Genomic DNA, 13,078 nt, shown 5'->3' with positions numbered 1-13,078 from the left:
TTTAATCTACATCAGAAATTGATGACGTACAGCACAAGCGACGTCAGCATGAACCCATGATACGTGTTACAGATGAAGAAAAGTGCCATAAGTTTCACAGATTAACCATATTTAAGCTTCAATTTGACCAAACGGTAGTTTATCTCTAATAAGCACAATGGAGTTACTCGAGATAGTATCGCCAAATGTTGCTTTTCCAGTTGTAGGCGTTCTTTTATGTGCTTTTCTGGTGTTTGCATTTGGGTTCAAGTCACCAGCTCAGCCACCAAGCTTTAGTTACCTGGAAGATGACCACAAGAAAAAGAAATCAAAGAAGCAAAAGGTATTCTTGAAATTAAATGCACTTTTTGGTAAGCATTTGTTTGTGTGTTTTGTTAGATTACATTCTTGTTTTGTATACACAATTACTGAAATAGGGTATATGCTTATATTTTACCTGTAGGATACCTAAGGGTTGGAATGCACTTTACTGTCAGGCTTCAAACGTCTTTTTTCCTACTACCAGAAGCATTAAGCGACAAATGGGTTTAAATTTTACTGTGTTGTGTCAAAATATTCATGATTCGTCAGAATTATAAAATATTATAGTAAAAGACATGAAAGAGGGACGAAAGATACCAAAGGAACAGTCAAACTCATAAATCTAAAACAAACTGACAACTCTGTGGCTAAAAAGGAAAAAGACAACACGAACCCCACCAAAAACTAGGGGTGATCTCGGGTGCTCTGGAAGGGTAAACAGATCCTGCTCCACATGTGGCACCGTCATGTTGCTTATGTGATATCAAATCCGGTAAATAGTCATAATTCGGTAGGTTACTGATATTTTTGGGAAATGAAATCTAGTCTCTTTTTTAATTGTCTTAAAGAAAGAACATTTTATTGTCATATCACCAAAAATTACTGTTGACATTATTTGGCAAGAATTTTTACCGTTATTAGTCAAGAAGGTACCCCCATTACAACCCTCATACCTGTAGGATTATGCAATTTATGGAGATTTTTTGGACTGTGCATATCTCTTTTAGCCCACTACCATGACTACATTTTGGTTAACTTAAAAAATATTACAGGCATCAATGATCGATCTTACATGGTTTGATGCAACATTGGGTAACAATAGAAAAATTAAAATGATCTTATTTGTCCATATCTATCAAATCTGTTCAAAGATAAAATTTACAGAAAAGAAGTGCTTCTATTTGGTCCTTTTCTGTTCTTTTCTGTAAAATGTTGTTATTTTGTGTAAGTCGTGGGACCTGATGGCCAGTCAAATTGGTTCTCCCGATTAATGACAGTCTTATTTTAAATGTTTCAACAGTTTTTAAAGCAATTGCATTAACTTTCAGGATAATCAAATCTTTTATCATGCTGTACATTTTTTGTATTCAAGTTTTGTAATTTTTGTGAAGTAAATATATTGATCATTATCAATATACACGTAAATAAAGGTAATGGCAATAAAGTATACTTTCAAGAAGCAGTTCTAAATATTTGAACAATATGTACACATTGTAATTTATTTGCACTGGTATGATTAAAATATAATATTCTTTTTTTATGTGGAATAAATAATAATGATATTTGATTTGCAGGACACACAATAGCTTCAGAATTCAGAATTTTCTTTCATATATCTATATACATGACATGCATGATATATAAATTAAGTTACTAACTTTTCTTCTATTTATAGCAAAGTAAAGGTCAGACCAATGGTCATGCTGTAACTGAACCAGATACCCAACCAATCAAAACTGAATCTTCTCCAAAGCAAAAGAAACAGACCACACCAAAGCCTGCCAAACCAACCAAACAAGAACCTGCTAAAAAGGTATTTTAATATGTTATCATTTAAAAGGTACAAAAAAGAATAAATTTGTCTTTAGACCAAATGTGTAAATATAATACCACCTATCCTAACTTAATATAACATCATATTCATGATATTGATCAATATCTTCATACATTGTACCTAAATTTATAAATCGAAATGTTAGTATAAGGCCAAATATTATAGTACTTACTGAAATTATGTCGTCTACAAATAGGACAGATCTCATTAATTTATGTAAGTTTATACGAATTATAAACAAGCGAGTGTGTCCTCCTGAATAAGTTCTTTTTGTCTTTGTTGTTGTTGTATATATTGTATATTTATGTTTATGTACTTAATATATTGTATTATACATGCATGTCTTCTCTGTACCTATGTATTTGGTGATGAGAATAAATATATATAATATATACCTCTTGTGTGAGAAAGCAGTGTCTTGCACATGTGCATATCTGTGCACCAAGTGCATCGTTTTACTTAGGTTATAAAACATTAGGACCAGTCAGCCTACAGTATAATAGACATGATAGATCAAAGTTTTTGGCTAATTATCTAATGAAGTTATGACCATAAAGTTGTGATCACATCAATTTGAATCTGGATTCATGTACACATATAAACAAGAAGATGTGGTATGATTGCCAATAATACAATTGTCCACAAGAGACCAAAATGACACAGACATTAATAACTATAGGTCACTGTACAGCATTCAACAGGGATCAAATGCCCATATGGCATAGGCAACTATAAAAGGCCCCAATATGACAATGTAAAACAATTAAAACAAGAAAACTAACAGCCTTAACATGTTCATTTTGATGGGAACTTATAATTTGAGATACCAAAGTATGATTTTGACCCTGATTTTATGGTTGAATGAATATGGAAATATTTGCATATTTCATAAGTACTTTGCAGCTCATTTTGAATAGATACCAGACTGTTGATACAGAAATAGTTTAAAACATAATTGAATGTTTCTTTTGCAGAAGAAAGTTTTGAAGGAAGCTGAGGAAGAAAAGAAAAATGCTAAGAATGTACCTGTTCCTGATGATACAGGTAATAATTCACAATATTTACTAAAAAGTAAAGCTACATAAAAATGTACCTGTTCCTGATGATACAGGTAATAATTCACAATATTTACTAAAAAGTAAAGCTACATAAGAATGTACCTGTTCCTGATGATACAGGTAATAATTCACAATATTTACTAAAAAGTAAAGCTACATAAGAATGTACCTGTTCCTGATGATACAGGTAATAATTCACAATATTTACTAAAAAGTAAAGCTACATAAGAATGTACCTGTTCCTGATGATACCGGTAATACATGTAATAATTCACAATATTTACTATAGCTACATAAGAATTTTAATAGGAATGCAGAATTTTTTTAAACCAGAGGATGTTAGCACACACGTTATAAATTTTAAGAAAGAACGAAGAATGTGAGAAAATAACCAATAACCATGCATACCATTACAAATTGTAACAGCAATTAACAAATAATTGGACATATAAGAAAGCTTAAGAGAAATACATGAGATACAAAAACATAGCATGCATTTGGATTTGAAAAAAAGACTGCTTTAAACAAATTTATGTAAAGATACGTTTTATATTTTGGTAATAAGTTGGTTCAGCTTTTCATACTTCAGTGAAATAATTTTGCTATTTGTAATATATGCAGATGGATGGACAACCTTAGTGAAAGGAGGAAAAAAGAAAGGAGGAAAGAAAACAGAAACTGTTGAGGAAAAGTTGACTGCAGACAAGATTGTTGAGAAGGTTAAAGAAGTAACTGCTGCTGTTGTGTCTGAGGAACCCCCACAGGAGCAGAGGAACAAAAAGAAACAGAAGAAAAAGACGGGGAAGGTAAAATTTGAAACAAAACAAACATATACGAAAAAACTGAAGAACTCAAAGTCATTTATAAATAAGAGATTTAAGTGAATAAGAAATGACAACACATAAATGACATATTTAAAGTATTTATTTGGCATAAACTAAGTAAACTGTAAGCTGTATTCAGTTTTATCAAATAAAGTTATTCTACAAATTCCATTTCCTGTTTCAGGAAGCAGAAGAAGTTAAAGTAGAGACCAGTAAACCTCCAGTTGAACCTGTCAAAGTTCCTGAACCAAAACAGGTAAACATACACATTTTATGTGCTTCATATCATAGGATCAGTTGAGTGCTATGAAAATACTCCATAAAAAGGATTAATTCTGTATTCTGAATTGAGAAATATTGTATGTTATCATGTATATATTGTTAGTTGCATTATTAGACAGCATCAAACAAGCTAGTACAACAATGAATGTTCACAGAAACTATCTTCGATTAGAATGCACACATAATCATAGACACATATTGTTTTTTTCTGATTATATGTGTGCTGTCATTCTTTACTTTGTTTTAAAACTTGATTCCAAAACTAAAGGGTGTACAAAAAAAGTAAAAATAACCTTTTGAAATTCAATGTTTGTGCTTGATTTTCAGTTTTTAGAACTGAAATAAGGATTATTTAGTAAATATATTTTTAAGACATCATATCAAATTTATTTTACTATGAGTCAGAGGGTAATAAACTGGTTATTAAGATATTAGAAATAATGATGAAATAAATCTGAACTAAATTTTGCTTTTATATGTCTTCACAAACAAAAAAGATGGGCTTAACTGTTATATTGATAATTTTCATTCATTCTACAGGATGAAGGCAAATTTGAAGAAGCATCTAGCAAGAAAACTAAATCTAAAAAGACAGCTGATAGTCAGAAGGAAGAAGTAAAAGTTGAAGCTAAGAAAACTGAAATTAAAGCTAAAATTGAACCTAAAGTTCAGACAGAAGCAAAAGCCAAAACTGATACCAAACCAAAAAAGGCAGTAGAAACTAAAACTGAAGCGAAACAAGATGTTAAACCCAAGGATGTAAAACAAGAGGCTAAACCAAAGGAAGCCAAGAAAGAAGTTAAAGCTAAAGAAGCCAAACAAGAAGCTATGCCAAAGGAAGCCAAGCAAGATAATAAACCTAAAGAGGTAAAGCAAGAAGCTAAACCAAAAGAGGTCAAGCAAGAAACTAAACCAAAAGAGACCAAGCAAGACGTTAAACCAAAAGAGGCTAAGCAAGAAGCTAAACCGAAAGAAACAAAAGCAGATAAACAGAAGGAAGGAAAGAAACAAGAAGCAGCCAAACCTAAAGAAGACAAAAGTGAAGCAAAGACAAAGAAACAGACAGGTGAATCTAAACCAGAGGAAGTTAAACCAAAGACTACTGAACCAAAGAAAGGAAAAAAGGCTGCTGAGGTATTGTTAAGATTGTTCTCAATCTGTATTTTAAAGATAGTTTTAAGATTTTAATGAGTAATATGCTGTAAGCAAAATGCCTTTGCAAAGTGTTTAACAAGAATAATAAACTAAAATCTTCAGGAAATAATAAGGATATTATTTGAAAGCAATTCTATGAAAATAACAGACACTATAAACATAGTAACTGTTTTTATAAAATATTTAGAGCACACAATATCATGTGTATTAAAAGTTTGCTCACTTTCAAGATTGATCATGTCTATCAATGAAAACAAATCACAGCAATAGTGAAATTTGGATGTAAGAACTAAATCATCAATTAAGTGAAATAAATAATAGTTACTAATATAGTAAAGTGAATGATAAACTACAAGTTTAATAACTTATGTCACAAGAATGCTACAAGTGTATAGGAATTTTCTTGATAAAGTATTAAGATATATTCAATAAATATTGTTTGTAGAATCAGTAGAATAACTTAGAATATGTTGACATGTATTTTGGTTTTAATTGAATTTTAATGATTTATCTATTTCAGAAAAGTGAAGCCAAAGCTCCAACCAAACCAACAACACCTGACCAACCTGCAAAAGGTACTAATGATTTTGTACTCATACATCCCCAAGGTATACAATTATGTTTAGTATTTCTGTCTTGTGTTTCTCTAATTTTTGTGCTGTTTTCACTTTTCTTTATTGATGGGAGAAAAATATTTCTCCTTGGACAAAATTTTATTACGATGTCCAATTTTCTTGTGTTTCTTAAGAATTTTCTATTGTGACATCATGAGAAAAGTGACCCATGCCTGATGACGTCACTTAAAAAGAACAGAACTTTCTGCAAAACTTTGTAAAGGAATGTTAAAATCATTAAAGAAACAGATTTTACCACTATAACTCATGTATCTCTATCTCAACAGTTAGTTTTTAATAATTGAAAAAGCTTGGCAATCCTCGCACTTGAAATATTAAAATTGAACTGTTTCTAGTGGAGAAATATATCGTAACACACTTGTTGCAGTGGTAAAACCTCTAATTCTATGATCATGTCGATGGAAAAGATACAATAAGATAAAACATCTATCTGAGCTGAAACCATAAAATATTTATTCAAAATTTTAAGCCATTTCCTGTTTTTATACGACCGCAAAAATTGGCGTCATTGTCGTCCTCCAAAGACCTTTGATTTTCACACTATAACTTTAGTATAAGTAAATAGAAATCTATGAAATATAAACACAAAGGTTTATGACCATAAAAGGAAGGTTGGGATTTATTTTGGGAGTTTTGGTCTCAACAGTTTTGGAATTAGGGGCCAAAAATGACCCAAATAAGCATTTTTCTTGGTTTTCGCCCAATAACTTAAGTATAAGTAAAAAGAAATCTATGAAATTTTAAAATAAGGTTTATGACCAGAAAAGGACGGTTGGGATTGAATTTGAGAGTTTTGGTCCAAACAGTTAGGAATAAGGGGTCAAAAAAAGGTCCCAAATAAGCATTTTTCTTGGTTTTTGCACAATAACTTCAGTAAAAGGAAATAGAAATCTATGAAATTTTTAGGCAAGGTTTATGACCACTAAAGGAAGGTTGGGATTGATTTTGGGAGTTTTGGTCCTAATAGGTTAGGAATTAGGGGCCAAAAGGGTCCAAAATTAAAGTTTGTTTGATTTCATCAAAAAATGAATTATTGGGGTTCTTTGACAGACATGCCAAATATAACAGTGTATTTAGATTCTTAATTTTTTTTGTTTCAAAACTAAATGATCTGATCTTTGCTATGGAGGAAGTTTATAGCAATTTGTCAGATCACAAATAGACTGTCAATAATTTTTGTCATTTGAAAAAAATAAAAATTATATACAATGTGCTTTAAACAAATATTTGTTTCAGATGTTGAACCAGAGAAGTCTTCTCCCGTTGACAGTGATAAGAATTCAGCTGGATCTGACATGTCTGTTTCTTTTGATGAACTTGGAGGTAATTGTAATATTAGATGCTGATACATATTAGATGCTGATACCGAAAAGGAGAGAGTGGTAGAAACCCAGAGATATAGCAAGCTTTGAGTGGGACAAAGTCTATACATTAACCATATATGTAGCTCATTAAGGGGTAGTGGTTTGGCATTTCAAAATGGACATTGTCGCTTTAAGTAAATGTAAAACTGTATGTTGTAAAAAAAATATTGAAAGATGGACATGTCATTCTTAGAAAATGGACAGCTGTATATGTTGTAACTTGTATAAAGTCAATGTGAGATGGACAAGTCACTCTAGGTGAAAGCACAACTTATATGTTGTATGAAAATATTGTAAGATAGACATGTCCATATGTCGGGGTTCATATTACATTTGACATCATTTTCATCTGTCTTTAATCCTTAACCTTTTGATAGGGTTTTGTCTGGAGAGGAGACATTTCAGCTTCAATCCAGGTTCATTCCACCATTTTCTACATTTGAAAATGCCTGTACCAAGTTTTGAATATGACATTTGTTATCCATTTGTTTGATGTGTTTTATCAATTGATTTTGCTATTTGATTAAGGACTTGAATTTTTCTTCTCGAGTTTGGTATTTTTGTGATTTTACTTTCTATTATATAAATAATTTGTATGAATAATGGTTCTATTTTAGATTCCTGGGTAGAAGCTAAACCAAAGAGTAAAAAGAAGAAAGCAAGACGTGAGAATTAATGAGAAACCATTCCTGTGATACAGGTGTAAAGTGCTACAGAGCCAAGGCCAGACATAAGATAGAGAACCCCCTCGAGTCTCATATTAAGTTGGACTTCTTTTGTTTTGTTATACATGTAACAAAAACAAAGCTAAAATATGTAAATGGCCTGGGTTTCTTATGTCAGAAATTTGTTTATGTTTACGATATTTTCTGTTAGCTTTTTTTGACATTTTTACATCTTATTGATTGACAATTTTACATTTTTGTGAGGACCATTTTTTTCAAGCTTTTTTTTTGAATCCATAGATATATATTTTCATTTAATACTTAAAGTATGAGTACTCAGTTCTGTTTCGAGGGGAAATACTGGTAGTTTTAGTGGAAGTGCTTGTCAGATAAACTATGGTATTATATTTGCAATTTTTGTTAATTCTACGCACACTTAAAAATACCAAAGAATCCATGACATTTTTTTTTTCTTGAGTCAAACGATTATCATAACAGACATGATGCTTTTATAGTTAATGAAATGAGTAGGATTTTCAGGAACTATTTTAGTTTGACATTACAGTCAGGTACTTGTATTTCAATTTATGTATGATGTTTTCTTCCTTTAGATAAAAAATACAAAATTTTAATTGCAAAATTCTAAATGAATCATAAGCCAAAATAGAAAGCCATGAAAAATAGTCAAACATAATCAAATGAAAATGTCTCAACATATAAGAAAAGTATTACAAAGAAATGAATCATTCATTATTCATACATGTTTATTATTCCTTCATACTTCTTTTTATCATTAAAAAATATTTGGTGAGGGGATCAATGCATGCCATGTCAGTTTAGCCTGTTTTTAAATTGGTTGAGTGGCAGTACTTTTGTTACTTCTCAGTAAACGTAAAAATGACTAAGGGTAGGTATATAATTGGTGCTATGTAAACATCTAGTCTGTTATTACAGCAATATTTGTATCTCATATCATAACACGGACAAAACTTTTAAAACATATCTAAAATTTAGCTCAAATAATTTCAATGACTTTGCAAAGAAAGGTTCACAATTTTTATTCATATGGATATTTTTAGTTAGAAGGTATAAGAATTAATTCTGTATAACATTTGAACACCAGATTCTGGTTTAATACCACAATTTTAATCCTTGCAATTGTATATCTATAAAAACACCAATAATTTATATTGAATACGAAGAAAGATCTTGGATAATGTATTGTTACGATGGATTAAGTTTTAGTAGATCATTGGAGACATGTTTTTTGTCATCATTTATGTGTCCATTTTTACAATTCTTGGAAACAAAGTTTTTATAAAGGACTTGAGAACATGTACACGGAACTGCAGGCCAGTTCATAATGAAATTAGAGATTTAAAGAAAGACACAAATATTGTATATAATGATTCATAAAGGTGTATAATACCAAATTAGTCAAATACTATTGTAGAGTTATAAATGCACCAGAGTTTGTGTGATGGACTATTGGTGTTAATTGTATGTCAGATTTGAATTACAGTGCACGATGAATAGTACAGAATATAAATTATTTCTTCATATCAGGAACTTTTTGAGTTTGGTATAGTTTACACAGAAACGTTTTCCCAGGAGAATTATAACTCCGTCCTTTGGAAGTGTGGTTGTGATGATGCATGATCGGTGTTTTATCTTTTGTGTCAGACTGGCATTATTCAGGTAACTGTGATTAAAAAGAGATTATGTCCCTTGAAAATTCCTGGATTTTTATACTTAAGTATCTTTTTGAATATACAAGGAAGGATTCTATCCTGGTGTTTGAGGTGAGAAATTGAATTGTCTATGACAATTTTGTCCGAAATTCCAAAATTAATCAGTATTCAGCATTTGAAAATTTTTACAGCAAATTATGACTATAAGTAATAAGAAAGGAGGTTATTGATAATTATGACACCATTATCCTTGGTAATGTTCATGAATGTAATTTTGTTCTGTTATTGAATTTATTTTCGCTAGTTGAAGTTTGTTGTGTTTGCTTAAATGGAATATGATAAGAAATAAATTCCAGTGATTATCAAGGGATCTTAGTGGCATTGCAAAGACTAACCAGATTACAGTTAAATCATAGTTAAGATTTTAAATCTGGTAGGTTGAAGAAAAATCTTTTGTTGCTCTTGAAAACTGAATCTATTCAACTACAATTTCAAAAGGTTTTAATGATAAAAACATATTAACTTGCTCCTCGAGGGTTAAACTCTGAAACTTTCAGGAGAAATTGAAGATCTGTTTTCTTTTGAAAGGGACACAAGAAGATGCTTCAAATTAAATACATTAATATTCACTGATCAATAATTTGTAGTTTACCAATATACTTTATTTATAATGGATAATTAGGAGAGAAAAGTAGAAGATTTTAGTAAATAATTAATTGTATGTTATAAGTAAGTTTAGCACCATGTGCTGATGTTCATGATTGATAATGTGTGTGAATGTGTTGGTATAGGGTATAAATGAGTGAACGGTTAAATGTGGACCAAATTATTTTTGTATATATAATTATTAATATATTATGTATATGTATGTCAAATTACATCAAACATGTCAGATCTTCCATACTTATTGTTATTTTTATTTCTCTATAAAAGATTGTTATATTTTTTGTTTTTGAATATGACCATACATGTGCATGTAGTTGATATGTTGTCAGCATTTCTGTTGTCTTATTCAGACCTCATAGTGCAGCTTGTATCGTCAGATGAAAGGTGCATACCCGTATATATTGCTTTCAATTGTAAATTTATTAGCGAGAAAACTATTATTTTACTTTATAAACTAGAAAAAAAATAGAAAAAAAATTACACAGTGAACCAAATAGTTACTAAACATCAGGAAATTTTAAGCATTTTAGCTTTAACATGTTACAGTTCAGATTACAAATGTAAAAAACAAATGTATAGCAAGTGCTTTTCATGTACAATTACTTTTGGTATTATTCTGATATGTTTTAAAAACAAAATTTTGCATTACTCAATACTGTAAAATGAATGCAATAAACATCCTTAAGAAAGTGGCTGATCTAGAAATATCTGTTCACAATCTTAAAGAAAAACAATAAAATATTAAATATACCAGTGAACATTTAATGAAAAATCTCATGAAGCTACAGAATATTTACTTGTGTTATCAGATTTGTTTATTAAGGGTGCTTATGATTATAAATATCTGTTAGGGAATTTATCTTCTGGATCAGGTAAAAATGTTAATGCAGAGTTTGACAATAACCTAATTGAACAATGAGCTTAAAAAAATTGGGAAAAATAATGTTAAAAAAACATCAATATTTAAAACTATAATAGTGTAATACAGACACCCATCATAAAACTATGTAATTTCTATCAAAATAAGGTGTTGTCAAACTCTGCGATTTATTGTAAGAAGTAATGGTGCCAGTCCTTGATTGTTGTTGTCTTCCAATACTATCATGTTAATATCAGTCATCACAGAGACTACATTCCATGTCACAAATATTCCAGCTATATTGAATGTAGGAATTTGCTTGGTAATGGAAAAATGCTTTGATTTCATCCGCTGTCATGACTGTTTAGCATTGTATGTTAACCATTAAATGGACCAGAGCAGCCAAAAATAATTTCATATTTATGAGATCAGGGGTTAAATTTAGTTTAGATTAATGTAGTGGAAAGACTTGTCATGTTTTTAAATCACAGTTTAATTATCTTCTTATGCATATATTTGAAATACGTTTGATCAATAGATAGGTCCAATTAGTAGTGAACCCTGTATTTCTGATGAATTTAAGACCTGATGAATCAAGACCAGGATCAATATTTTTTAACCCCTGAAATTAGTCATATTCATTTTCTTATGTGTACATTAAGGGAAACCAAAAATAAGCTGCCAAAATATGAATTCATTTTATTTTCTCAAGATTTTGTCTTGCCAGTCTCATTTGAAATATTTTGATTACATTTGCCTGGAGTATTATATATTTTATGCATTAATTCTCATTGTAGTTTCAATTTGTTTTGTAACTCAGTATAGGGCTCCTATGTTTTACCTTTATTTCTTTCCAGTTATTCTCTTGATATTACATATAAATTTTTGGTAAACTGATGAATTTGTATTTTATACAAATTAATATAAGTTCCTTTAATTTCAGTTATACATACACCTTAAAAAGAATGAAAGATCTCATAATAATTCCTAAAAGATTACATACTATTTATTGACATGCTTTAAGAGGTTGATTATTTGCACAGTATCACCACATTAACTTACTTTGTCATTGTAGGAAGCCTCTGTCTCTTACATTGTTTAAATAATCATGTACAAATCATAAGATGATTATAAATGAATTGAAAATTAAGTTCTACAATAGCAAATGTTATGCTTGAAAGATTTGTTGGAAGTTTGCATTGCAATCTCAGAGCTGTCTCCAACCTGACTGAAACTCAGTCTGCAAGTATTAATTTTGATTGCAGTGCTTGACAAATCCTCTTTACAAATATTTGACGCATTTGTTGACCATACAATTGTGACAAAGAACTAAGGGCACTTGACTAGTGAATTTATGAATTTTGCTGATTTATCTTTTGGTTAAGTACAATAAAAATCATAAAACAGTAATGTAAATAAATTTTATATATATTTATCAATGAAAGAACTTATTATATAAATAAAATACACTAATTTAAAAGAGTACATTCAGCTTGAGAATGTTTTGTTGCAAAATTATTTTGTTTTTTGTTTTGTTAAAGATTTTATAAATGACATCTAGTGAAAGCTTTATTGTTAAGTGATAGAAGAAAAAGGTAATATATGAAAGATTTTAAAGCAATCATGTAACTATGGAAACAGGGTGTATCGAAGGGAGATGATTCTAAGTCAGAAAGTGCAATGTGAATCATGATATTTCTTGTTATTGTTAGTCATTGTACTGAGAAATGAAATAAAAACTAATGTTTTCTCTGTTTTGTTACTTGTTGTCTTTTTTATACCCCATTGAAGACAGTGTGTATTATTGTATACCAATGTGTGTCCGTCAACACTTTGTACAAATTCTTGAATACACTTTTATCCAATTCTCTTAGATTTTAACAAAATCTTGCAGTAGCAGTCCAAATTTCAAGCCCTTCTACTCATTATATCCCTTTTAAAGGACATACAGATTGTATGCATTATCTAGTGGCGGGTCACCATAATGTGATAAGTTTGTGACAAATTGTGTTCACTCTATACCT

The 13,078-nt window shown here is 30.1% G+C and overlaps 1 protein-coding gene across 2 annotated transcripts; it reads left to right on the top strand.

Moving 5' to 3' along the window:
• Positions 1-16: 16 nt before the first annotated feature.
• LOC134691772 (neurofilament heavy polypeptide-like) lies at positions 17-12,806 on the top strand. 2 transcript variants are annotated; one of them, XM_063552287.1, is made up of 9 exons: positions 17-322; positions 1,697-1,834; positions 2,830-2,899; positions 3,535-3,719; positions 3,922-3,993; positions 4,560-5,153; positions 5,695-5,749; positions 7,046-7,132; positions 7,791-12,806. In XM_063552287.1, exons 1-9 carry the CDS (start codon positions 158-160, stop codon positions 7,847-7,849), a joined length of 1,425 nt encoding a protein of 474 aa, XP_063408357.1. In that variant the 5' UTR covers positions 17-157; the 3' UTR covers positions 7,850-12,806. The 2 variants fall into 2 exon arrangements, with proteins under 2 accessions (XP_063408357.1, XP_063408356.1); XM_063552286.1 differs by having other exon boundaries at positions 5,695-5,782.
• Positions 12,807-13,078: the final 272 nt, after the last annotated feature.

The sequence above is a fragment of the Mytilus trossulus genome, chromosome 1 (assembly GCF_036588685.1).
Source record: "Mytilus trossulus isolate FHL-02 chromosome 1, PNRI_Mtr1.1.1.hap1, whole genome shotgun sequence".
NCBI classification, from domain to species: domain Eukaryota; kingdom Metazoa; phylum Mollusca; class Bivalvia; order Mytilida; family Mytilidae; genus Mytilus; species Mytilus trossulus.
Note: the sequence above shows the minus strand (reverse complement) of the source record. Positions and strands in the feature narration are given on the sequence as shown.